Source organism: Ambystoma mexicanum, chromosome 3q (genome assembly GCF_040938575.1).
Source record: "Ambystoma mexicanum isolate Mex_15411 chromosome 3q, UKY_AmexF1_1, whole genome shotgun sequence".
NCBI classification, from domain to species: domain Eukaryota; kingdom Metazoa; phylum Chordata; class Amphibia; order Caudata; family Ambystomatidae; genus Ambystoma; species Ambystoma mexicanum.
The window spans coordinates 545631723-545659704 of NC_090926.1; the positions used below are offsets into that span (position 1 = coordinate 545631723).

General features: G+C 43.3%; 1 protein-coding gene across 2 annotated transcripts in view; it reads left to right on the plus strand.

The window, feature by feature from the left end:
- The window catches only part of DOCK2 (dedicator of cytokinesis 2), a 2833934-nt gene that overhangs the window by 2273079 nt on the left and 532873 nt on the right, over positions 1-27982 (plus strand). For both annotated transcript variants that reach the window (XM_069654309.1, XM_069654310.1), the window contains exon 33: positions 14579-14727. In XM_069654309.1, the coding sequence (XP_069510410.1) occupies positions 14579-14727 (149 nt within the window). The remainder of the gene's footprint in view (positions 1-14578; positions 14728-27982) is intronic.

The following is a 27982-nucleotide window of genomic DNA, read 5'->3' on the forward strand; positions in this document are numbered from 1 at the left end:
GGGTTTTTGTTTATTAGATTCTTTTGCCAGTTTTTGGTCATTCAGGAGTCTATTAGTTAGAAGCCTCTTGATAGTTTGAGTTTTTTTTTATTTGTCTTTTTGTACCGCACCGGCAGCCCACAGGCATTGGGTGCATACAAAAACACGATGGGACAAAAGCACAAAGAGGCTGTGTTTGGAGCTTAACTCATTTAAAAAGAAAGGTTTTCAATGATTTCCTGAAAGATTTTACATCAGATTCTAGTTTGAGTGCGAGTGGCAGTGTATTCCAGAATGAGACCACTTTAAGGGAAATGATCTTCCTAGGTCATTTGTGCATCTGTTCCTTGGGCCCTGTATTTTATCTTGGTTGGAGGAACGAAGGGTTTTGTTGTGGAGGTACAGGGGAACCAGTGGTTTAAGGTATTCAGGGGCTGTGCCAAAAAGGCAGCGATGAACTATGGTACCCATCTTAAAACAAATGTGTTCCTGTATTGGTAATCAGTGGAGTTATCGTCTGTAGTCTAATATGTGCATTCTTCTGGGGATATTTTTTACAATATGCACAGCACAGTTTTGAATGACCTGGCACTTCTTAAGATTGGAAGTTGAGGCTTCACTTAATAGTGAGTTACAGTAATCAAGTCTGGTCAGGATGGTTGCTCGAGCAATGGTAGTGCAATGCTTTTCTGTGATGTAGGGACAGATATTCCCGAGTAGACGTAGGTAGTAGTTGCAGGTTTGATTTACCTAATTTACGTGGGAATCTGCATGTAAAGAGCCCTCCAATTGAATTCCCAGGGTTTTTACCATTTGTTGAACTTGGATTTCATTGTCTCTTATTCGGAAGCCTTTGTAGTCTGAGCAAAGTTTGTCCTGGGCCTGTTGAGAGCCAAATATCAAAACTTCTTTTCTGTTCTGCTGCCGTTCAGACATAGCAGTTCCCTGACATTTATCTTTCGATATGACTGTAAATGTTGGATAAGGTAGTCATGTCTTTGGCATGATCAGCACTAATTTCCATGACAGCTTGAGTGTCATCCGCATATTTGGCAGTTGGCATTCTGTTGAGCCTAGGGTGAGTTTGTAGACAATGCAGGTTTAATAGTCATAAATGTACGACCATTGTTACTTTCAATTTCCATGTGCAGGGCCAAAAGTTGTTAAACAGGAGGGGGATCACTTTCACTTTTGTTATTGAAGTAGGCTGTTATAGTAGCACAGAGCTTTTGCACAGGGTTGCAAATTTGTTGAAGGACAAAAGGTTGCTGAACTCCTTGATAATATTACATTTTCTTTCATGTGGCGGGACTCTGATGAATGCGTTGGTGTCATCACTCCTTTCCCAGTGGTGACCTCCCCCCATGTGGCCATGAAGATGGCAGCTGCTACCTGATCATGACCCTGGGGGTGGCCATATGAGGAAGGCTCACATGGGGGGAGGAAACTGTGGGGGGGTCAGTAATGCGAGGCGGACAACTGCATTTAGTTTTGTCCGAATTAAACATTTTAGTAAAATAAAAGGTTTCAAATAATTCCTTGCAATCCTACTCTATCAGGGAATTCCCAACCTAGTCTAAAGGCTAAGGGAATAACTCCTAACATAAGAAAAATGTCCATCACATTAAACAAGAAAACATTCAAAGTAAATCATAAACAACATAAAATAGCAAACAACAAATAACCAGTATTTTGGATCACCTTTGTCTGTCCTGGGTAAATCACTTCCCCGAGGATTGTCCGAAGTCAATTTCCCCAAATGTTCAAAAGGAAAGGTACAATTTTGAGCACGTTCTTGTAAGTCCCTAATAAAACAAAAGTTCACAAAAAAAAATCACTGGTAACAGTTCTTCAGTATTCAGTTAAAAAGATCCCCTTCCAATTCAAGCCAAAAACATATCACCAATGGTAATCCTGAATATCCTCTTTCCAGGATTGTTTTGCCACAGTTCAAAGAACAGGTTAACAATGTCTCCTTCTACACCTTTATACATGGTTATGACTTCTGCAGTGTATTTGGTGTAATAATCAGGATACGTCTTCTTGGGTTGTTGCTTTCCTCTTGACAGCCACCATTCTGCTACTGTTACTGTGGGAACAGATTCCTTTGTTCCACAGTATGCCACTACTTCAACCAACTTCAATGTAACATCCACTGACAGTATTATACACAACCAAAGTTCTGGTATTTCTGCTTCAACTTTATACTTCAGGATTGTTAGGCATATAAAAACAAGACTCTTCGACCTCTCCAGGTAGGCAAGGCACTCTTCTTTCCTATTCTCCAAGAAAAGGGCTATCTCTTCTGTTTGCCTTACTGCCAAAGGTATAAGCTGCCTCTGCTTCAAGACTGGATTTCTCTCAACTTCAGCAGTCTCAGCATTACATATGAATTGTTTAATGTTCTTTACAAGCACCCAATTCCCTTCCAAAGCTGTTGCCCGCTTTCTTGGTTCCCATAGCTACCCTGAAGTTGTATTGCCACACTTCCAGCTTCAAATAACAATGTCACACTTGTCTTAGAGCACACGGGACCTTTAACATCTTTGTAGATCTGATGGATAGGTAAAAACAGAGTTTGCTTCAATATAGGAAAGGTTTGCCTCTTCGATTTGGTAATGCTTGTTCTTCTCTTTAGTACAACAACTTCTGGGTTTGAAGAATAATTGTTCTTAATGTTACAAGGTACCGTCTTCAAAAGACAAACATATTTAGGTATATGCTACCACTTTTTAAGGTAGACCTTGAACCTTAAATAACTTCTATAAGTGATTGTATTCCTACCTAATATCATAGAGAAACTTTCTAACTGCTGCCGGGAATAACAATTGGCCACACGCGACCTTGCTTTGATGCTGTATGTACTTGTAACAATTATGAAAGACAATATTCAGGTTTTTTCAGAATGTTTTAGCAAGCATTCTCTCTTTCATTGGAGACACGTGGCCACGTCAGCTACAGTATAGTTTGACAATGGGAAATTAAATGCTTTTTTCTTCATGCGCGAGCAATACAGCATTCAATACAAGTCCCTGTGATACATTTCCATTGTTAGTAATACTTTTTACAATGATGAACAGGTTATACTCGCTTCACTCTTACTGAGTCACTTTAGAGCTGGAGTGAACCTGAAAGCTGAGCTTCACTCACAGGCTCCAGGAACACTGTGGTTGTGGGCTGCCTCACCTTCCTGACTTCTTCCACTTCATCTACAGCTTTGGACACACTTGCGACCCACACCCTTCAGCAGCATGGGTCTCTCAGGTCTGGCCCTGCCAACTGGGAGTCTCCTTCAGTCCTTTGTCCCTCAGCTTGCTTTCTGCTGCAGGTCTCAGGCTTCAGCACGGTCATGAATCTGCAATTACAGCCACTAGGTGCACCTGGAAATACCTCCACGCTCAGCACATCTTTCTCAGTGCAGCCGCGGCCATGCAGGGCTTGTGAACACAGGACCCTCTCAGAACTAGCACACGTGTCCTTTAAGTGATCACACTTCCTCATGAATTGCAGGCATTCTGATCTTCTACTTCTGCTACTACTGCCCCCCTTCCAGCTCTGTCCTTCTTCACTTTCCTGCTGCAGTTTTTAATAAACCATAGGTGTGTTAATTGGTTTCAGGTGTAAACCATTATTCTTAATTACCTGACCCTTGCAAAGTCTGGTAGGCCTAATTTCCTGCCCTCTACATCACATGCTTCTTTGGCCCTCTTTTCTTTCTCAGTCCGTATAGATTTCTGGGACATGTAGTTTACTTTGTTGAAGTTAGGTTTTTCTACTTCTTGTGTATTTTTTAAGGGTACATCTAATTCCATTAGTAATTTTAACAGAAGGGCTATAGTTTTTGACCTTGTTAGATGAAGATGATTTAGAGAAGACAACGTTTCTGTCAGTCCTTGTAGTGTACCTTTGGTATTGAGGAGGGCATTTAATTTTTGGGCTAAAAGGGATTCTTTCTTTTGGTATAACCCATGCTTTGGTGTTACAACCTTATGGCTTACCACCTGAGATTTAATAAAAGGTTGAAAGATATTAAAATGACAATAAGCCTAAACCTCTTTTGGCATAGTGGTAAAAATCTCCCTATCAGAGTAAAAATACTTTGCCTCATCCCATGGAATGTCCTCACTACCCTGGGCCTTGTCTCTGCCCAGGTGATTTTTCCAGAGTACACCACCCCCAGGGTTGGCATCAGGAAGCGTCTGCCCTTCCCTGTCCACCTGGTGGAAGAGTTTAGGCAGGGTTTTAGTTAGGGATTCACAGGATTCTTCACACAACCCTCAAGGGAGTGACACAACATCATCGGGTGAAAAACGGTATCCCAGTCCAAATTAAGGGACCGTAGACCCCATTTCTACAGCCGTAAGAGCAATCTCTTCGATAATGGATTCATGCGTGTACTTATCCTACCATTCCCCTAAAAATTACTGGGAAGAGGAAGAATAGGAGTATCCTGAATGAAGATCGCTTTCCCAGTACTGTGACGAGGAAGGTCCCCAATGACTCACAACGGGAGTTATAAGAAGATTACTGTGATAAGGGAGAAGAATGGAGGAATGAGTATTACATGTAAGAACAACATAAAACAGTCGAGCCTTTGCCAAAATACTGTTAGCTAGAGCCAATATAAAAGCAACGAAAGATTCAGGAAGTATGAGAGCGGCCCTCCCTGGACGACCTGGCTGCATATTTTTTTTTGTTGCAGACGAAGGGGACTTGGTCTGCTGTTCCAGAGGAGATAAGGGGAACCCTTTCACCCCAACACCTTCTGGAGAATAGCAGACCTCTGGGAAAACCCTGGGAACTGCTGTGGCCCCCAAAAAGGGGGTGTACCCCTGGGAGCCAGCAGTGTGCCAGAAAGAATCTGGAAGCTCCCACACTGGCAGAGTTCTCCAGCTGACATCTGAGGAAGTTACTGGCTGGGAGAATCTTGCCTTCTCTGTGCTGACCGTGTGACGGCTGTGTTGCTGAGAAGACTGTGGAGCCAGCCAGCTCATGCAGAAGGCAAAGGGAAGAATACTGCAGGAACTGGTCTGACACGAGGACGCAGCAAGAGGAAGAGAAGGGAAATCTTCCTGTACTATGTGTAACCAGAGATTAGCCCACACGCTGCTCGAGCACAGAGAAGCACCTCGCATGCAAGCGTGAACCGCAGCAGACGTGGAAGCTACAAAGTAAGATCAGAGAACTCGGAAAGAAGGAACGGTACGGCAATGAATGCTCACTGCAGGAGTACCGAAGCATGCCCCAGAGAGCCGGCGAGTCCACAAGGGGAAAGTAGGACACTGGGGAACTCCTGCAAGCCTACCAAAGACAAATAGAAGGGAATTAAACATATGTGAAAGAGCAAGAGAATCATTTTTGGGAGGAAAACCCAGAGAGGTCAAGGGAGGAGAAGAAAACACCTCACTTCGTGAACTTTTGCAGAACCATATTAGTACTGAGTCTAGGACCCGCACCTAAGGGAGACAAAGTCCGAGAGAAGTCAAGGGCGGGGGGAACCCATTGCATCGTGAACCTTTGCAAAACAATAACAGTTACTAGTCTGGGACCCATGAACAATGGGAGCAAAGCCAGAGGGAGGTTAAGGGGAGAGAAAGAGAGACCTTAACCTCATGAACTTTTGTGAAACCACAAATCTGCAAGTCTGCGCAGTGTGCCTATGAGAAAGCCCAGGCAGGTGCAAGTCACAAATATGATCAAATGCGAAAGTTGTGGCAGGAGAGTATACTAGCCAAGGTCAAGTTGAACAGTGTGAAAAGTACATCTTATATAAGAAAACCCTGGCAGGAGAGTATACTAGGCAGATTCAAGTTAACCAATGTGTAAAGTACATTATATGAGGAAGTCCTTATAAGGACACATCAGGAATAGCCAAAGACTATATTGAAACCATATAAAGAGGAGAAGAATCCTGGCAATAGAGTACATCAGGTATCCTACCAAGATTAAAATCAACAGTTTATTTTGCAAACCAGTTGTTTTATTGAACAAGAGAAACTCAAGAAAACTGATGTCTATAAAAGTGTAAAGCACAATGAAGAGGAATCATACGGAAAGAGAACAATCCCCTTGAACTGTGAACTTTATCGATTGGGAACTTTTATGTTGGAGTAACGCTTTTCCTTTTGAACTTGAATGTTTGTGCACTTTCAAGGCCAAGGACATTACCCTTTTCAATTTAGAGTAAATGTTGTTAGAATGTGATGGCCAGAATAGTACTTTGAATACAGGACAGTTTGCTATGGACATCTTGACATCGGACAGACTCTTAGTTTGATGTTAGATAGGGAAATATCTCTTAGAGTAGGGACAGTGAGGCATTTTCCAACCCCTTTTGTGTTTCAATAAATGTTTATGGAAAAAATCATGAACCCCCTGTATCCGTGTCTCAATCCTGGCTCCTCACAGTGTTTTATCAGTCCTAGGTGCTCAGCATAGAGGATTTTCTTTGCTTTCACTTTCTCTTCTCTGTGCATCCAGAATGTTTGATATTACACTTATGTATCTGTGTCTTTGTTCTCCAGATGTGTTCTAACATTCTTTTTCTTTTTTTAAGGATATAAAGATCTATCGATCTATCTATCTATCTATCTATCTATCTATCTATCTATCTATCTATCTATCTATCTATCTATCTATCTAGCTTTCTATTGCTTGTTTGTCTGTCTTTCAACCTACAAACCTAACTGCATACTGTGAGTTGTCCGAAATGAGAACTGGACACAAGGTTGGCATATTTTCAAACAAACACACTTTATTAAATGAAAAGGCATTGGGAAAAGGCCTCCCTAACCGTATTTCTAAAGAGGAGTTTTCCCTACCTGAAAACTAAAATCAAAGAACTGTCTGTGTCAGGATGCCAGTAATTGAAAATCCGTCCCTGTGTCCAAAACACCCTATCCTGACCCTCACACTTTACACAAAACAACAAAAGGTGCAAGGACATGTCTTTGCTTTGATGTTGGCAAAAAGTGTTCAAACTCAAAATAACTCCAACCAAAATGTTCTTCAAGGTATGAACGCCTGAATCCAAAGGGTGGTTCTGTTTTCTTGGATTAGCAAAATAGGATTGCAAATATGTCTCTTTAACTAATAGTTCCTTTGCGTCTTCACTGGACTCACAAAGTTCTTGGTTAAACAAATAAATGTTGCAACAGTCTTTCTGTAGAGTTTTCTTGTACCTTTGCAGATTCTCTGGTATACTCCCATGCCAGGAACCTCTATTCAGTCTCAATGGCCTGAGGTACTCACCTCCCAATACTTTTCTCTATGGGTTTTCAGACAACCTAGTGTACGCCCCTGCCAGGACTCTCCCATTGAAACCTCAGCTGCCTGTGGTACTTGCCTGGCAGGACTTCTTATGTATTTCACACTTCTCTAGTTATTTAATTTTCAAACATCTTCCCCACACTAGCACCTCATGAACTTGTAATCAACTAGGGTTTTCTTTTGCACTTGCACCTGTCTGCAGTCAAACATCTAATTGGGTGTTCAGTCTGTATCTTGCTTTGGCTGCATTTAAACAAATTGTATGTATTTCCTGCAATAGCAACTCTGTAAAGCTCAATTACTTGTTGGTTTGTGAGGTTTTTGGAATGCCCTGAATCCCCATCTACTTTAGGTAAACTCACTGGTTCTTCTCTGCATTTCCGATGCTGCTTGCACCTTTGTATGTTGGTCCCGCCACCCGTTCTCCAGCTTCCAGTGTGCAAACATCCCTATAGCAATCCACGTGACTCTGCGGTCACTGGCTGGCTTGTCTCGCTGATACTGGTAGAGGAGTGCTGCTTCCTCAAGCGGCCTGACACCCAGAAGCATGGCTCGAACTGTCTCCATAGTCTTCCCTACTCGCCTGCGTTGTCTCTCCCCCGTTATCAGTATCCTCCTCGATTCCTGTGAGTTCTGCATTTATGAGCCTCCAGCTCGGATCTGACATCCTTTCCTGCACTCCCTCTCTCCATTTTGCAGTGCATCTTTTATTTTTAAAGGTCTCACGCACTTTAGGCTTAGAGAAACACCTAGTCCGCACATAGTGCTTTGAGTTCCTGTCATTCTAATTGAACTCCCATGTCCTCCTCTTTGCCTCAGAAAATGAGGGTTTGAGGTAGTTGGAGTCCATAGATGTGTTTGGACTTGTTACTCTACATTGATTTCTCTCAAAGGTTTCAAAAAATGCTCATCATAAAGAAGTGTTTCATGTGTGTTGCGGATATCTGTGTTGCAAATGGGGGCCTGATTAGCATAATTTAAGGGAAAGGTTTTGTGACTTTTTCCAAAAGGGAAACTGATAATTGATACGAGGCCATCATGGTTGCCGGTGTCAGAGGGCCTCCCTCATGGGAAGGGGGGAATACTGCATCTTCTGCAATGAAGCCACCATATCTCCCTGGCAGTTGTTTCCTTCCATGTGATCCTCCCTCATATAACCACCTCCAGGGTTATGATCAGGAAGCGTCTGCTTTCCCTGGCCACATGGGAGGAGGTCACTGCAGAGGAAACTAAACTACTAATCTATATTTATACCCATCATAAAAATTATCTAACAAAGGACATGTATTTGCATTATTTATGTAAGTGTAAAGCTTTGTGAGGCTTGCTGTCTTTGATTTAATTTTGTAAGAAGAGGAATAAAGGTGTGAATAGTAGCAAAGGACATAGGCTACATACACTTGGTTATTCTGCTCGGAATTGAGTATAGGCAAGGATAAACACTTTCTTTTAATGTCATGTTTTTAATGGAGGTCTGCAGACTAATTTCAACACAAATCATTGTCTTCAGATATGTCAACATGCTGGGTGGAAGACTGCGTCCTTGCTGCTCACATTTGGATGTATCTACTGTTAAGGTCGTTTTTGTACAACACTATGTTGTGGGATCTTCAAACACTGACCTCAATTACCTGACAAAAAAATTGAAGCACAACCTCTCTTAAAAGTAAGTAGTGTGGGCGGGGCATCAAGGCTTAACCCTCAGGTAGGGGTAGCAGGCTGACACAAAGGTACATTTATTCTCAAACCTAGTATGTACTTCGCCCAGAATTACAAAAAAGATATTATACTGATAAAACAGTAAATGTCTAGAGGGACTCTCATCACCCCACTGCAGACATGCGGGCCCATATATCAGATTGCAACACAATATACATTTTCAGAAGGGGAGCCACACAAAGCAGGTGGGCCTGCACATTTAAGTTCATTATACTAAAGACTAAGGACAAAACCCACCCCTGTCATATATGTTAGGCCCTAGACAGGTGTCAGGACCTAACACATATAGGGGAGAGGTAGACATAAAAAGGAAGCAGACATTTTAAGCCATTAGTACAATACTTTTAAAGGCCCATTGAGCCAACACTGACTCACCACATTAATTCACGCCATTGGGGCATACTAGTAAAATAATTCAAATGCATGTATGATAATTAGCATCAGGCTAGAAGGTGGGAAGCAATTTCTACTGACAACATATTGCCTCTGTAAAATCAAGATACAGTTTGTTAGTTCCCAGTGAGGGTCAATCAGATTGTTACAAATGATCTGATTGTCCCGCGCTGGGTCCTTCCCCGGCTGACAAAGACTGACCTTCCAGAGATCCGCGTCCCGTGAAGTTTCTTCGCCTTCCTTATCAGGCGCCATGGAAAGGGAGAAGGGACTGTAAGGAAGGCTAGGTATCAAAGTAAGACAAACACAAGTGATCACAGTTCAAGGGTGTTTATTAAACTGTAAAATGGGAGTGATAAATGCCTAATATAAACCTACATCTAAGATGGGAGCAAGCTACGACCATCAAATAATAATAATACAGTCCTTGTAGAGTCTACTCAAATAAAAACAGCCTATACTAAAAAAAAAACTTACAAAAAAAACTATCGCCAATCATTATCACTATGCTAAAAAATAGTGGGGGAACATGTTAACAAGAACAGAAAAAAGTGTTTACAAAATGATAATTCAGGATGTTATGGCCAGGGTCTCCCTTCCCCACATTTTTACCAGGGGACAAGGCGGGATGCTTGAGCACAGCACACTCCAGGGCTTCTCTGGCAGGAGCTTACAGTTCCTTTTCTCTATATCAGGGCCTTCTGTGCCCAAGTCTCTTCTCATGCAAAGTCTCTTGCTGCAGAGGGCCTGATATGCCAAAAACAAAACTTCCTTCTGTTAATCTTCACATTGGGTGATTACCCTTCACCCTTGGATCCCCTTCAGTTGTCAGCTCCCTCAGTCGGGCTCAGACCAACCACTCACTGTGGACATCCCTCAGTCGGATTCATATTTGTCGTCACAATGTAGTGCACTTCGCTTATTCACACAGTGGGATTTGCTTCCCTTAGCTTTTCAGTTGGGTTCACTACCGCCTTTCAATCACAATCTTCTCATTTGTAATATTCGAAAGTCTCAATGTCTTTTCAAACAACCATCTAGCTTTAGTTAGGTCCTTCTCATGCGTGCTCAGACGTTTTAAACAGCGACTTCCAAAGGGCAATAACGTCTCACTGGGTCACTCTGTTAGCCTATGGCAAATGCAGGCTTCACCAAATCACAGTTTGCACGGTGTTCCCCTCAGCCGTGCGCAAAGCACCTGTTTCACAATTCCTTCAGTCGGGTTCACAATGTCACAATTGTCAAAACTTCTGCAACGTTTCAAGGACTTTTGATTGTATAAGGGGTTTGGCTTGACCCTTGTATGACCACCTTAACACCTCACGCCATCCTTTCCTGGGGCCTCTATGTACTTGTAGTTTCAGTACCTTTGTAATTCCACATTCCTTTGTTCAGGAAAGAGGTACCAGCTAGAGGCCTTCTGGGAGAGCCCACGTGGCACCGGGCCACTCTATCTTTAGTACGAGGTTTGTTCACAAAAATACCTCCATGATTATTATTATTTTTTTATTTTTATTTTAATCTTCTTATTGTTGCCACTGTAACCTTGGGCCTAACAAAGCCCAATCCACTATCAGGTTCTTCTGACTCACAGGCTGTGCTGAACTTGTTGGCGTTTCTTTTGCCGCTGGAGTTAAGGATGGTACCACAATGGCAACCGCGTCCCCCCCACCCCGGTTATCAGTGCGGGACAGTTCCATGCAACGCTGACATCCATCACTTCATTTACCAGCTGCGATTCCCGCTCTTATTTTTCCTTTGTCGGAGGCTTTGAGGGTCTGGTTTGAAAAGTGCAAAGGCAACTCCCTCCTTGACGTCCGTTCAGGTCTCGGTGCCTTTCTCCTCTGCTTGAACTGCCATCCTGGAATAGCTGCTTCCTTGTGCGGTTGGCCTTGTTCAGAGTGTGCTCTCGTGCTCTGCCTTTTATCCCTATGGGGAAGGGAAAGGACAGTCGGTGTGTGTAGTTGTCAGCAATTGCCTGACTTTGCCTGACCCTTGTGTTGGGACATGTCAGGTAAACGTCTCTGATTTTAGTCCATTGTCGCTCACAGTCTGAGAAAGTGTTTTTTTTGGAAAATGGGGGAGTAGGGTTTTTAAATTTCCTACTGGGTAGGATGGGGAAAATGTGTTATAAGGAAGGGGATAACCGTGTCTTACCCTTTGTTGTCCCACTTCCACTCCCCGAAGACCCCCATCCAGGTGATTCTCCCACACTGGTCCACCCCCATGAACTGGATCCAATAGGAATGGCCGTGTCCTGGCCACTTGGATGACAGATCCTGGGGACTAGTGAGTGACACACCTTCAGGTTTCTCACTGGACTACATGTAGTCCCTTCACACCTTACCATGGCAGCCATTTTGTTTGTTTACTTTTTTTTCATTCATTTAATGGCCACCATGGAAAGGGAGAAGGGACTTTTTCTGGTCCCTTCTTCCTTTCAGTGTTTTTTTCACTGCCGTTTCTCAACACGAGAAAAATCACTGTTATTAACTTGGTACGATGTGCTGGGGTACTAATAGTAATAGAACCCTTGGGTGAGTCATTACTGGTCGGGTAATGCCCCCCCTCCTCAGGTTCTATTACTTAAGTAATAATTACCAGTGCAATTAATTACCAGAAAGAATAGTCACTCAGTTACTACATCAGTTACAGTGTAGCTATCATTCACACATGCAGGAAAACAGAGCAGGACTTCAAAATGCATTGAAAATCGGTGATAATTACTAAAAATCCAGTTCTTGCCCTGGAACTCTCTGAACCCCTTTTGGGTACAATTTAGGAGAGTTCCAGTCCAGGTATAATGTTCTGTAGGAATCAATGGGACAAAGTCAATGGGGCGTCTGCCTTTATGGAGGTAAGTCTGTTTTATCCTGCTAGTGCACATTTTGTGCCAAACAACCCCATGAAGGGCCAAAGGAGACCCAAATAAAGAGATCGAGAGGCTGGTGAATGAGCCAGCAGCTGCAAAGGAAGATGCAGCAGAGCAGCATGACCCCAATGTAAGTCCATGGGAAATGTGTTTGGGACTAACCTCCAAAGAATCTCAACCCCAGACTAAATTGACCCCATATAATCTACCATGAATAATCAGCCACTTCAGGACCCAGCGGTAAGTACTCACATTGGCAGTTTTGTGAAAAATTGCTTCAGCGTGGCAAAACAACCCAATAAGTACATGGTTTCTTTTCCAGGTGCTTTTTATGATCTAGTGCCCAGGGGCCATGCACTCTGAGAAACTGGTGACCCAAACGAGCCTCGAAAGCATCAAAGTGACTTTCCAATGGTATGCACCTTCAAGCCTAAAGTGAAGAGTTTGGTAAATATGATTCAGTGAAGGTGAGGGATTTCGCTAAGATTGGTCCTAGCAGCTCAGTAGACAAAGAAGTCGGAATCAAAGCAGGAAATGGTCCCAGGACAAGGAAAAGGCAGAAGGAACCTTCAGACATCCCAAGTAGAAGATCAGGCGGGGTGTTGGAGTCTCAGCACACTACTAGATCATGGCAGTGACCTAAAGCCAAGTGGAATATCCTGACAATAATCAGTGGGAAGGAGCTTTAAAAAGCCAGAACAATGAATCCAACTTCAAAGGCTTGACCCAGCTGATGTGGAGAGGTGGCAGTAGCCTTTAGGAACCCCGTCTGAACAACAAGAGACAAAAAGCCCAAACTAAGATGTGCAAAAGTCACTGTACCCAACTAGTGTGGCCAATGAAGGCTTTAAAATTTCAAAAACAGTAGAAATCGGTGGGGAAAATCCCTTCCTCCAAGTAACAGAAGATAGAAGCACGCAAGAGGGGCATGGACCAGACACAGACTTTAGTCCACACAAAAACGGGAAGGCCAAGGGGCAGCCAACCAGTCACTAGAGTGAGCTGTGCGCAAAGGGCCAGATGATCAACCATACTGGTTTATCAGCATGGCTCCCACTCAGCCAAGACTACCCCCAAAGGAAGTGAGAGAGAGGGAGCTCAGGGACTTGCACTTCCCTAAACCTGCTTAAACCAATGTGCAGACTGTCACGTGGGCTAACAGAGGATCCATGAAGTCTGAACAGCCATTTTAAAGCTAATGTGTGCTTGCCCTGAACAAAGTGAGCCCTCAATCCGAAATGGCCATGAGCAAGATTTTAAAAATGCATTGGTGCCCCAATGAATACCAAAAATGTACATTGGCTTCACAATGCAGTACAATTGCTTGTTCTCCTTGTTGAAGTCGAAGCTAAAGTAGTGGGCCTCATTATGAGTGATTTGGTCCCAAAAAATTCTGGTAATTCCAGATCCGGCATTTTTTCCGTACCGGGTTACTCTGAGTCTGCTGGTAGGACTGACCGGCTGGTAGTTCAGGCCCCTACCAGCAGAAATATCGCTGAAGCACCATTATCGCTAGCAACGGTACCAGAGCCTCAGTGTTCCCATTCCCATAGACTCCATGGGAATGAGAACTTACCATTCTGCCGATGCCCACAATATCCCGGTATTACCGGTATTACCGGGATATTGGGTGGCAGAAACGGTAAGCCGAGATTGCCGGTAGGCTGCCAGTAGCACTGGCGGCCGACCAGCAATCTTGTAATGAGGACTGTAGTCTCCCTTTCTGAGTGGCACCCATTGGATTGGGCGCCTTAGTGGAGACATACTACAATATACCTTAAGTAAGGTAAAAAGGATTGCAACGGCAGAGGGATCCCAAAAAAATAAAGTAGGAAAAATAATTTGATGGTTACGGAAAACAGGCCCTGCATTGACAAAACACAGGAATTCTTAACATCTACTGATTGGATAGAGAGGTCGGCAGCAGGTCCCTTAACTAAGTAGGCCATGTTATGGCAGAATTTGGGACATGCAATGTGGCTTGAGCTTCCTTTTTAGTGCCTGGAATTACCTTGAATCTCTGCAGCTGCCCCAAACATCGTTTGATGTTCGATGCCTGTAGTCAAAGTCATTGATATTCCAGGGAAGTTTGCATGATTCTTGAACCCTCAGGCATTCTTGAATCTCTGTCATATGGACTGTGGGCTTGTTTGTGGAAAATGTGTGCACTAGGTGCCTTTGTATCTATCTGTGTGCTTACAAGCCACTGTATATTTGTTATCAGCGTGTTTTGTAATCAGCCTGCTACAGACAATTCCAATGTGCTTTATATTGACTTTATCCCTTCTCAACACGTTCTGTTATTCTTGTCTCCCTCTCCAAATGAACCACACATGTAAAACATAGGTCAGAACAAAATCTGCTTTATCCCGGGCATGGTTGGGCCAATTTTGGAAATGACACTCATACCAGAAGTGGAGTTACGGAAAGCTACAATCCCGATATTCTTCGATATGATGTTTTGTGAATATTGTCAAAGTGGAGCATTCCTAAAGGTAACAAAGACATAAACCATACGTTGAAACTGTTGACTATTGCAAGTGATTTGTTGTTAAAGAAAATGTATGATACAAAGTTTCAAGAAAAAGTGCGATATTTTATTTATACACTTGAAAGCATAGGTGTCAACACCTCCTAGCAAACTCGTTTCTCTTTTTGCAGTGTACCAGTCCACAAAACACTTTGCTTTTGTTCATCTTCTCGGTCCATTTCTCAATAGTCTTGTTTTTTGGATTTTTAAGCGTGTTCTCTATCCTTGGCCTGCACTTTGTTCCATAGGAATGACACGTGGACCTGAAGATCTTCACAGCCTGGATGCCAATCTGTCATACGACCTACATGACAGCATTGACTCCAATGAATGGAGGACCTTTAAAGTGACCCTAGAACCTGTTATTGTATTGGTAGGCATGAGTTCCGGGGGTCATTGCCTGCTTTGCAAACGTGCATTTAATTGGTTTGTTTATGTGGCACAGAAATATCACTTTTATGAATGAAAAGTGAAAGATCAGAAATATCTAAGCACATTTATAAGGAAAATACATGTTAATCATTATCATGATATTATAATTATGGGGTATACCGGTAGATGGTGGAAATAGATTAGGAAAACAATGTTTCCTTTTACTTACATTTTGCAGACGTGTATGCTATTAACAAAATAAATCTTGTCTAACTTTAATTCCTGCTTTAAAAAAAATACAATCGCTTTGCAGAGCTCATATAATTAGTCCTAGTTTTAATGTAGAACATCTACACTGGTATTCTAGCAGTCCTATGCGATGCGGCCTTCCCCACACTTCTTGAACTCCCAAAAATGGTTACTAGACCACATTTGCTGCTGAATGGCTTTTTTGCCACCCGTTCCCTGCTTGTGGTGCCCTAGGTGACTTTTAAATTGTGTCTTGCTGCAGGACTGGCCTGGAAGACATTGTTGCTGGAACCAGAGGTGAGATAGGTGGGAGGCTTTCATCAAGCCCCTGACTGTCCTGCTTGCTCATATATGCTGATTCCAGTGTTTGCTCACCTGAGAACCTACTCCTCAACTCCCATTCATAGGGCTACCATAGAGCGATAACATTGGATACCAATCCAAGGCAGTAAATCAATGTTGTAACTTGCTCAAGCACCTTAACGCAGTGTGTAAACCCGCAGAGAGTTTTCATTTATGAGACTATCACCCACTACAAGTCAACTACTAGCAAATGGTATGCTAATCCAAAAAGTGATTTGAGTGAACTCCGAAAATTTTAGCAAGTAACTATACTGAAGGATGTTTGTACCTGTGACTTGCCATCGGCTTATCTGTCCACATGGATCAATAGAGGCAGATCTTGTGAGGATTCTGTACCCACAAAAGAACATACATTGACTGTCACACCCTTTGACTGGATGCTGTGGATGCATGTGAGAGACACTGGGATACTGTGGAAACCTACACTGGCATGTCATCTTAGGAAGAGGTATAGTTGAACTGGCTCCCACAAGACTATGGCTGTTGGCAGGTATGCCAGTGTCGGCAAATCTCACACTAGGTGTGCAATGCAGCAAAATACGAGAGGTTAACAGGGAAATGAAACCAACCAGTATCACAATAAACGACAATGAGATTTGGAGTTGAGTTGCAAATCAGTGACTCAAACGAGCAGCATGAGATAGACAACCCAGAGACAGGAACATCATTCAAAGCTCAAGTGCAGGATAGCATGATCTGCAATAGGAAACAGAAAGAAAAGTAGAAACAGTGATAAAGCATACGTGTAGTGGATAATTCAAAAACAGATGTGTGCATGGTCAACAGGCTATTGTTATGTAGATTCATACATTGTTATTGTATATAATTGCGTAGTGTGTGGAATGCATATGCAAGATGGTTCTGTAGCGTAGCCATTCCAGAACCATCCCTGTATCTGAACTTGCCTGCTGGCGTTAGGCTCCGGGGGCTCCTGGGGATAAACTACTCTTATTTAACAAACACACTGTATGATATTTTATAACAATTGGCGACGAGGTACCTGCTTGAGCATTGAGCCCCCGGAAGTTCCGCTCGGCGCCGCAGCCGAGCACGAGGAGCTGCGCATCAGCTAACAATGTTGAGGATTCTACTGCGGCGGCACCTGGAGGGGACGAATTGCGAGACTACGAAGTGTATGACACCCCAGCAAGCTCTAAGATGGAGGACACAGCATGAGCCATCCACATTTAATCATAATATATGCCGTAAGGATAAGCTGTAACGCCACACGGGCATACGGAATTTTATAAACTCATTGCAACGGCAATCCTTCATTAGAGGAAAAGACATTTTGCTATCAGCATTATATCAGTGCAGGTAACCATAACAACCAATTCACGGAGCTCGTAACGAAATGTACACAAAGCACTCAAGTACCATTATGTAATGATGCCTTACAAGCGACCCGTATGAACTTTGAATGTGAAGGAGCATACTGCAGCACATGCTATATATATATATATATATATTGAAGCCTCATACAGAAACTGTGTGCATTGTGATTGCAAATATTAGAAAAAGGAGTTGATTACACATAGAGATCCATCCCAAATGAGTTTTTTTATTTTTCTTCAACCCAGAAAACACATCCATAATAAACATTTTGATAAGAGATAAGGAGATACGTACAAAATAAAACATGCTTGTTTCAAAAGAGAAATGATTTAAAAAGAAAAGAAAAATGAATTAAACATAAACAGACAAGATAGAAAAAAAAGAAATACAAATAAGGAGAACCAAATCCTAAACAAAGGAGCTCCAACTTCCGTTTGTGGAACAAGCAGATCCACCTTTTTGCCATGCAGCAAATCACAGCACCGATGCAATTTCTTCCACTTCCAGGTAATCCCACATGCCCATGGGAACAGTGGGTTGACGGATTCCAAGTTTACTTAAGGGCTGTGGGAGGCAGCAAATATAATATGACCTCAAGGAGGCCACTTTGCTAAACTTTATTGGAGCAGAGGCTTTAAGGATTTTCAGGGTGCTCCCTGATCTTGAGGGTACGGAGGGCAGCTCTGGTGACAACAATCGCAAGTTCGAGAGTGCATTAGGAAAACTAGCTAGACATTTTGGAAATAAAACAAATGTTGTGCTAGAAAGGTATAGATTTTATTTGAGACGTCAAATGAAAGGCGAATCAATTGATGCTTATATTGCAGCTCTGAGAGGACTAATGTCCACATGCAAATACCTCAGGGATCAGTTGGTGTTAAATGTGACTGACTCACAAATACAACGTAGACTGTGGCAAACCAAAGATCCATCATTAGAACAAGCAGTGGAAATTGCCAGGACTATGAAACTTAGCGATCGATGCATGAGGGAAAGGTTTGACAAGGTTGAGGATAAGGAAATCAAAATGGTTCAAGAAGAAGTGAGGGATGATGTGGATGAATCTTTAGTAGCAATGGTAAGAAGAATGTCCACCAACAATTCGAGAGCTAACTCCAGGAGAGGTAGAGATACTGGGTACAAGAATCAGAGTCAGAGCCAACGTCAAAAATGTGGCTGGTATAGACACAATGACATTGAGAAAGAATGTCCTGCTGCAGCTGTTGGATGCTACAAATGCGGTCACATAGGCCATTTTGTCAAGGTATGCAGAAATACCTGTGGAAGAGGGGGGTGATTCAGTAGATACTCTTTTAGCAGGGCATCAAGAAACACAGTAAGAGTGGTGGAAGAGAACCCTGGACCCGACAACATGTTAAACATTGGCAGTGAGAATGCACAGTATGTACAAATCCTCACAGTCACTTCAATAGAAGAGAACAAAGGCCCATGGGTAAACATGCAGATCAATGGCGTGTCCTTAACTATCATGGTGGGCACTCGGTCTCTGCATAGCATGGTTGATGTCAACACATTTGTCGACGTACTGTCTGGCAACCTACAGAAAATACAATGCACAGGAGTGAGAACAACAGGGCATGGTAAAACCCCCATTGATATTATTGGATGTACCTGGGTGAAGTTGCATTTCTGTGACATTTTGTTTTCATGCTGCAAGGTAGTTTTTTTCACTTTGTGCTGCTACGAATCTCCTACACTGGGGAGAGGTTAGTTGAATTATGTAATTATGTTTTTAAGTGCATGTTTTGTTTCCATGCTGCTTGTACAGTCCAGTCCACTATATGTGGTTTGTTAAGTGGGCCCAGAATTTCCGGTAGGCCAGTGGTACTGGAATTATTCCAAGCCAAACTCAGTGACAAAGTAGACAAAGTGCAAGGCAAAGTTCAGCTTTATTATCATCCATATAAAGCAGGGACAGCATACACGCATGAAAATCTTGAGTCTCTCTCTCCAAATGAATACAAAACAACGCGTTGAGTACCTCTGATGCGTCATCTCTCACGTCATACATCATCACAATTTTACAAAACCTACGGCGAATGGGGATTGGTTTAGGGATGTAGCTACATATGGATCATATACAGGTTACATAGTTAATTGGGTAAATGATATCTGATGGATCCCCTTAGACCATCCCAATATTGATTAAAGTAAAAATACATCACATCTAAGAAAATATATTGCCTGACATAATGCATGGTGGACAGCATGACACTAAGGGATTGGTTGGCTTCTTGCTAACCAACCTTGGACATTTCGGCAGGTCGTCAAGATTTGTGCCAGACAGATAGTAGGGGGAGAGAGGCCCATGAATTGTCGTCTGTTCATTAAAGAAATTGCCATCCCTCATTCCTTAGACCATGAGCTTGGGCAATCTCTCTTGTTTGACTTTGGGTCTGCGTGTGCTTATAGGGAGTATCACAGGTGGCCCTCGGTTGGCACCTAAGGCCAGTGATTTATAATTAAAAATCGCGTGCTAGAGGACCATGTACAAAGCGGAATTGCCTCCTATTTATTGAGACTTTAGCTATCAATAATGCATGTGCCATGTCTTCTCTTGCCTCTGGGCACAGTCTTGATTCATTCTCCATAGGGTCCGTTTGGCTCACTGTGCTATTGCCTTCGGCTAACAAAGGTTGGTTGTGCTCTTATAAGCTTGAATTAATTGGGAAGTATGCTGCCTATGTACTGGGAATCACTATCCGTGCCTTTGATCCACTGTTCCCATCCAACCTATCTCCTTCTGACCATGGCACTAACTGCGACTACTGCCTGAGTTCTGCAGAGCTCTGTATTTCTGCAGATACAGCCTTTCTTACCTGTGTGGTATTGGATTGGGGACGGTTAAGAAGCTATGCATGATGCATGCATCTGCCTCCCAACAGGTTAATAGGTGGCACTCTGAAGACTGGCACAAGTAATTCATGGCTAAAAAACTGAAACATATTGAATATGACCACAAATAAGATGCAGCATTGTCCTCCTAACCTATTCAGCCACTTCCTGCTCTCCCCAATGGACACAGTCACCTTTCACCTCATTTACAGACCAGCTGAGCCGGATAACTACTTCATCTAAGACATCACAGTCTTGGTGATCACCATGTCTCTCACACATTCCAACAACATCTTCCTCAGCGACTTCAACATCCCTGGCAACCCAGCAACCAATTCAAGGAAGGAATATCTCCACTGCCTCCTCGACACACGGAACCTCAGACATCACACAAAAGACCCAACTCATAGGAAACGTAATATCCTCAAACTCATCATCACCGCCCTGCCCACCTGCCAACACAGATCTCCTTTCCCACTTGACTGTTCCGACCATTTGGTAATCCCCTTTAAGATTAGTCACACCTCACCTCTCAACCAAGCCCATTGGAAACCAAGCAAACAAGCCTTCAGTTCTTTCAATAACTTCCCAGTGGAGGCGCTCAAAGAAGAACTTGTCACCTCACACATGCTGATGTACCTCTGATGAACCAGGACTGCAACTCACTTCTCCAAGAACTCATCACCACATAAACCGCCTTGCCCCAGTGAAACAGCACACTCTCTTAAACCTAAACCATCTGTTCCCTGGTACACTCAAGAATTCAAAATCAACATATGAACCATCAGAAAACAATAAAAGAATTGGCAATCTTGCAGTGCATTCAACCTCGCCCTGCTAAAGGAACTCTGTGCTACACGCAGACGATTGATCAACACTTCCAATGCCAACTCCTTTCAAAGAAAATAGCAAGGGCCAACAATGAAAGCAGAGCCCTCTTCAAAGTCATCAAGCACTGCATCAACCCTCTGTCATACCCATCTGTAGCGCACTAATCGACTAATCCACCACCATCAACTCTTTCTTCGTCAACAAGATCAACATGATCCGCTAACATTACATATTCCATCTTGCAAAACCACAACTACCTGGACAACTCTCTAGACAATAACTATGTAAGACCTCATTGCCACCTTAGCATCCCTCAAGGCCACATTGTATGTAGATAATATTTGTCCTGCCTCCGTACTCAAGACCCTTCTGACTGAAGCACTCCTCCCATACCTAACAGTCATCAACAGCTCCTTAAATCAGGGCAACTTCCCCTCCACCCTCAACACTGGGAAAACCATCCCACTTCTTAAGAAACCAACACTGGACCCTGACAATCTCAGCAACTACTTCCCCATCACCCATCTTCCCTTCCTGGGTAAGATCCTTGAGAAAGCAGTAGCCACACAACTCCTCCAACACTTCGAAGCCAATAACCTCCTTTAGTCAAACCAATCTTGCTTCAGACCCAGATGCAAAACAGAAATGGCTATCATCAAGGTGATTGACAATGCCCTTAAAATCCGCAATGATCGCCATCCTTGACCATTTGACACGGAAGACCACCAGACACTCACTGACAATCTACAGTGCTGCATGTGGATCAGCAAGATCATCCTCAACTGGTTCAAATCCTCCCTTGCTAAATGCCAACAGTTTGTATAAATGGATTGTTCCAGATCAACAATTCTGCCCATCACCTATGGAGTTCCGTAAGGATCCATCCTGTCCCCCGTTATCTTCAATCTTTGCACAGAACCGCTTGGAACACTAAACACTCCACTCAACATCCACATTTACCAATAGGCAGATGCCACGCAGACTTTCCTCAATATATCCTACATCGAAGACATCAAAGGGCTCAAGATCTGCCTCGCATTGATCCAGTACTGCATGTCCAGTGCTTGCCTGAACCTTGACCCCTCCAAGTCTGAATTCCTCCTGCTGATCAACAACACAGAGCACCCAGAAATCCAGACCTGGCTCTCTGCTATGAACCTCGAGGACATTACACCTCAGTTGGTCACCTGTGCCTAGTCCCTTGGGTTCAACATCGACAGACACCCCAAGTTCAAACAGCACATAGCAAGGAAGACTAACTTTCTCTCCTGAAGAAAATCAGGCCCTTCATCCCAGAACGCAAATTCAGATCCACTGTCCAAGCATTGGTGCTCTCCCTCCTCGATGGTGGAAATGCCATTGGAAAGGCCTTCCACCAACTACCCTGGTACCCCTGAGATGCATCCTGCATGCTGCAGCAAGTCTCACTAAAGGACTCTGCAAATTTTACCACACCACCCCAACCCTTATAGACCTGCACTGGCTCCTGCTGCAAGCTTGTATCATCTTCCAATCCTATTGCAGCATCTACAAGGCTGTCACCCTGAAGTCCCCAAGCTATCTCACTGAGAAGCCCAGCATCTCCGGAGGACTGTGATCCATCAGAAGTAAGGAAATGTGCAGACTTGAACTGTAATGGTGCAGAAAGGAAAGAATCAGATGACAGGCCTTCTCTGTCTACGCTCCAAGACTCTGGAACCTCCTCTCCATCAACATCAGACTTGCCCCTACACTTCTACAGTTCAGGAAGCCTCGAGTATAGCTCAGGGGCAACGTGTTTGTCTTTGAAGCAAGACAATGCATAGCAACACAGGTTTGCATCCAGGTCTCACGCTTAGAAACTGGTTTCCAGTATTAATCGTGTTATAAAAGAACTATTATAAAGATTATAAAGAAATATCTCAAGATCTTCCTCTTCAAGGAATGGCTCCTTCCTAAAACCTATGTCCACACACCATGCACCCCAACCCTAGCTGAGATTCGGTGATCTGCACCCCACTGTCTCCTCCCCTGGTTGCTTGAAGTTTCCTTGCTGCCAACTGCCCACCCGTGCCGTCCCCTATTAGCCTCCTGCTCCCTTTTTCTGTGCTTCCCTCACTGCGTCCTTCACCTATGATTGTAAAGTGCTCTGTTGCTTCCCGCTCAAAAAATACCCTAATAATAATGATAACAAAAATAATAACAAATAAGGATAAAAATAATATTTATTCTGGACTTTTCTGCTGCTTGTCAACCACTCATCTATTCTCATTCTCCAAGACCCTGGGTTTCATGAATTTTCTCTAGAATGGATTGCCTCCTACTTGGAAGATAACTGCTTCAAAATCCACTTAAATCGCAGACTTTTAACCCCATTTCTCTTTCTATCAGCCTCCCCCAAGCATCAGTCCTTGGATCTGTTATTCACTCTCTATGCACCTTCCCTACAAAGACATACTCATCCTTTTCTTTCACTATCACCTATTTGCTAAGGACACTGACATCTTTTTCTCCTTTGGCTCCTTTATGCCATCTGTTTTGGAACAGATTACCAACGGTCTGATTTCAAAACCGTCACTCTATTGCTCTCTGCTGCTTAATGCTGAACACTTCTAAAACAGAACTCCTCTTTCTCCTTCATCCAACACCGTCCTTACCCTCTGCTCTTCTATGCCTGTCCTGCCCTGAGCCTCTTGCTCCCTCACTCTTGGGGTCCTCTTTGATAGCAACCTCAGACTGCAACAATTAATCACTACCACTGCCTCTTCTGCTCAAATCATGATCCTCAACATTCAGAAAATGCATCTTTAGCTTTACTCATCACTCTAATCTCCACCCACATGTTCAGAAAACTCAAAATGCTGCGCATGCCTACTTCATGGCCTTCCTCTCTACTCCTTCCTTTCTCGAGAAAAATTCCACTACTTCACTACCCACACTCTATTCAATCAGCAACGATCCTCTCCACTTCTACCTACTGACACAATGCTGAATGGCTCTCAATCAACACCGTCTCACTTTACCCTCATCAACTGGCTCACCACTTGTTCTTATATTTCTGCTGTTGTACAGGAAGATTGGTAGCCTTCTGAGAAATATGTTTGCCATATGTAAATGGGCTATTGCAAGAATTTTCTTATTGAGATTGTTATCCCTGTTCTTCAAATACATACAAATAGGCACACATAATTTTATAGGTGGTGTAGGAGAGCACTCCAGAACATTCTTAGTCAGAAGTCATTTTATAGGCAGAGAGGAACATGCAAACCCATTCTTAGTAGCATGTAATTTGTGTATGTGGCGAGAGATTATGCCAAATCATTCTTAGTCATGTGTGAATTTTAGGAGGCGAGCACCACAAAACATTCTTAGGCTCATATCATTGTTGCATATTGGAAGACAGTATTCCAAGTCACGTTCATTTTATAAGTGGATGTGAAGATAGCACAACATTCTAAGTACATATAATTGTTGTAGTTGGGAAGAGAGCATGCCAAATCACTCTTAGTCATAAGTTCAATTTATTTGCAAAGGAGAGAGCAATTTAATCATTCTTAAGCATACCCAATTTTTGAAAGTGAGAGTAGAGCGCATCAAAACCTTCTTAAACATATATATTTTCTAGGCCAAAGGAAAGCTTGCTTAACATCCTTACGCACACATTGATTCTATAGGTGGATCAAAGCATGCCAAAACATCCTTACATGCACATCATTTTTGTAGATGGGAATAGAGCAGAGCAATTCATTCCTAGTCACAAGTAATATTATATGAAGAGGGCACACCTTATTTTAGTAGGTGGGAAGGGAGCACACCAAAGCAGTCTCAGTCACATATTTCATAAGGGGGGAGAGCATGGCAAAGCATTATTAGGTGCCCATAATTTTTGAGGAGGGAAGAGAGCATGTCAAAGGAATTTAGTCACATGTTAACCTTATAGGTGGAGGATAGTGCACAACATAGCATTCTTTGGTGCACATCATTTTTGTAGGTGGGAAGAGAGCACAAAATAGCATTTTTAGCCACACATCATTTTAAAGGTGCAGGAGGACTGCACTGGGTCAGAAGGAGGACCCAGACTAAATACATAAATTATTATAAAAAAAGATAATAAATAATTGTTTATTCTCAAACTTTTATTCCAAATAATAAGAAATTGCCTCACTTGCCCTAAGCTATGGGCTTCCCTACATAACACAACAAACGAGGCTGCTCGTCATCATTTGTGAAGTACAAAGTAGATGTCTGTCCTCCGTTCAAAACTAAGCTGCTCTGACACTGCCACTAATATCAAACAACTAAGGTGCAGGAGAGTGACTCCCTTCACCTAGGGTGCTTTCTCAGCAAGTCTCTATCAATATAGAATCTTAGGATCATACTTGGCTATATCTCATATCAGTTAATTCAGATAACTATGGTACTTTTCCATGCCTCTTTGTTCCCTTTCCCTTTGCTTTTCAAGTCCCTCTGTATAGATGCTCCAATACCTTGAGGTTCTTTCAATCTGTCTTTCTTATGTGAAGGTAAAAGTCTCTCTCTCTGACTTCAAACTTTTGAATTCAGGATTATTAACAATGTTCTCCTCAGTACCATTTTTAATCCTCTGATCACTTGGCTTTTCACTCTTCTTATTACATGGTCATTCACTAGGACGAGTATGAAGAACTCAGTAATTTTCCTCACTCTTCTTGTTACTTCGTATTTCACTGCGATGAGTATGATGAGCACAATAATTATCCTCACTCTTCTCACTACTTGGTTTTCCACTCGGACGAGTATAATTGCTCCAATAGTTATATTCGTTTTTGTACTGTGACGATTATGAATATGCGAAACGTTCTTACTGTCTTTATCCCCAGCTCTCCCACTCTCCACATTACCTTCCTTGTAATGGGTTCTGTCACCAGATTGGCGTTCTCCTTCATAGTTTCTCTGCTTGTCAGGACGGCTCTTGTGCTCGGTTTCTTTTCTTTCTCGGACACGCTTCGGTGTGCTTCTCGGTAGTGGTATCAGCTCGGAGAGTGGTTTCCGCTCTTATCCTATCACGGCCACCACTTCTTCCTTGAGGGTCCCTCCTGGGACTAAAGTCAGCTTCACAGATTCTCGCTAGTCTGCCACTCCAACAGTGCAGCTCGGGCACCTGTTTCTCTGAGCTTCTCCCCTGTTTGGGGAGCAGCATTGTCTCAAGTTTACCAGCATCCCTCACAAAGATGGGTTGAAACTCTTGGGTCTCTCTCTCTCTCTCTCCTCGGCCCTCTCCGCTCCCACTCTTATGGTGCTGGTCTGGGGCTTCCCCAGCTTCTCATGGAAGTCCTTCTTTTCTGTCTTGGTCATAGGCATTATGACTTGCTTAGGTCTCTTCGACACAGTACCAGGCAGATACTTGTCTTCAGATAGAACATCACATCAGCAGATGTACAAGGATTCTTCTTGTTTTCTCCCAACATGCTTGACATTGGTGTGTTGATGTTTGAGGTGGGAAGGGAGTTCCTTATCACAATGGGAGTCCTTGTCCCCAAGGGGGAGTCTCTCCCAGTGAGGTCCTGCTTGCCTCTTACCCTAGCGTGGGTATCATGTAGCGGGCTCACAAGGAAAGGCTCCTCCCTCGCGGACAAGTTCCTGAATCCCTTGATTTGTCACAGAATACAGAGAAACATTCTTAGGTGGATGCAAAATATTCATTGTATAGTTGGAGAAGAGAGCAAACCAAAGCATTCTGAGACACACATCACATTTGTAGTTTGAAAGATTACACATGAAAGCATTCACATTCATTTTATTGGTGGAGGAAGGGAGCACACCAAAGCTGTTGTGTAGTGTTTTTATTGTACTATAGTCAATTTACATATATATCCTTTCGGAACCTGTTTAACTACCAAAACATGTAATTTTACATCTTCTACAGTGGCAGAGGTGTACTTTGGAGAAGCCAAGATACTATGTGGTCCTGTGCGGTGGCTACAGCTATCGATCTGTTGCCTCATAACCCATACTCTGACAAAGAACAGTAGCAGCTACCACGAGTGAATCAGGAGTATTGGCAAGAAATATATGTGCTTGCACTGTTGTCACCCTTGTGATCAGTGATGGACGATGTGGACGATGACCCCCCTACCAACCAAAGTACAAGAGAAAATAAATGAAATTGTCGCAGGCAGAAAGAGAGCAATTTGCATATGTTGGGCAAGAAAAGATCCCTGTACATTCTGGACTCTATCATTTTCTTTGGACTTCCTTTTTTCTACCCTTATGCCGAGTCACCTGCACAAGGCGTTACACCTCAACACAGCATCCTCCTTTGCAGAGTTATCCAGCTGCACCTGACTTATAGATGGGCCACAACATAAGCAGTACATTCCTACATGCCTCATCATTCTGTCACTCCTCCCCTGCTCAAGTTGCACCACACCCTGTACTCCAGCAACAGGAAGCCATGCTGCTCGTCATGGTAAAGTAGCGGTCCTGCACGTTGATGGTGCTGACTGACTGAGCTGTGCTCATCCAGACCCTGAGGCAATGGGACCACATTTGTGCTGGCCTGGATTCAGTGAGATTTGGGGTCTGTTATTTAATGACTGGCAACAACACTTCATTGTTGCTGACATCAACACTCCAGGATGATGCTGCACCAGTGGGGAGTATGTCACTTGATGGGTGCTCCTCAGACACATCCTTGTGCCATTTGTAGCCATGCTTGCTCACGAGAAGGTGCCAAAGGTATTCTTCCTTGGGTCACCCAATGCACTGTCTTTTTGCAGAAGTTTGAAATTACATTGCCTGCCTGCCCCATGATAATCTCACTCTCTGGCAAGCTGAAGTTACCACCACATCAGGATCATACTAACAGAGATGTCATGGGTACAGGTGATTTCTGACCAGCCTCCCATGGGAAACCCAAGACCAACATGTTACCGCCTCCTGAGCAGACTAAAGTGCATTGGCCTCTCTCTGCTCCTCCTGAGGAAACACATGTGCAGTGGCAGTGACTTAATACTCCTCTTCCTGAACCATCTACTCAGGGACTATGTCTTGCTCCTCCCCATGGTGCATTTCTGTCTCCTACATCACAAGCACCTCCTACAGCTCCCCCTTCTCTCTATCATTTGCCTGGACCTCTGTTTGTACCATTGTCTGCTGCTACTGTTGTATCACCCCACCAACAAAAAAAGACTAGATAGGGGTCTGCATGTTCCTGGGACTCTTGTAGCAACTATTCGGTTGACACAAACTTCACC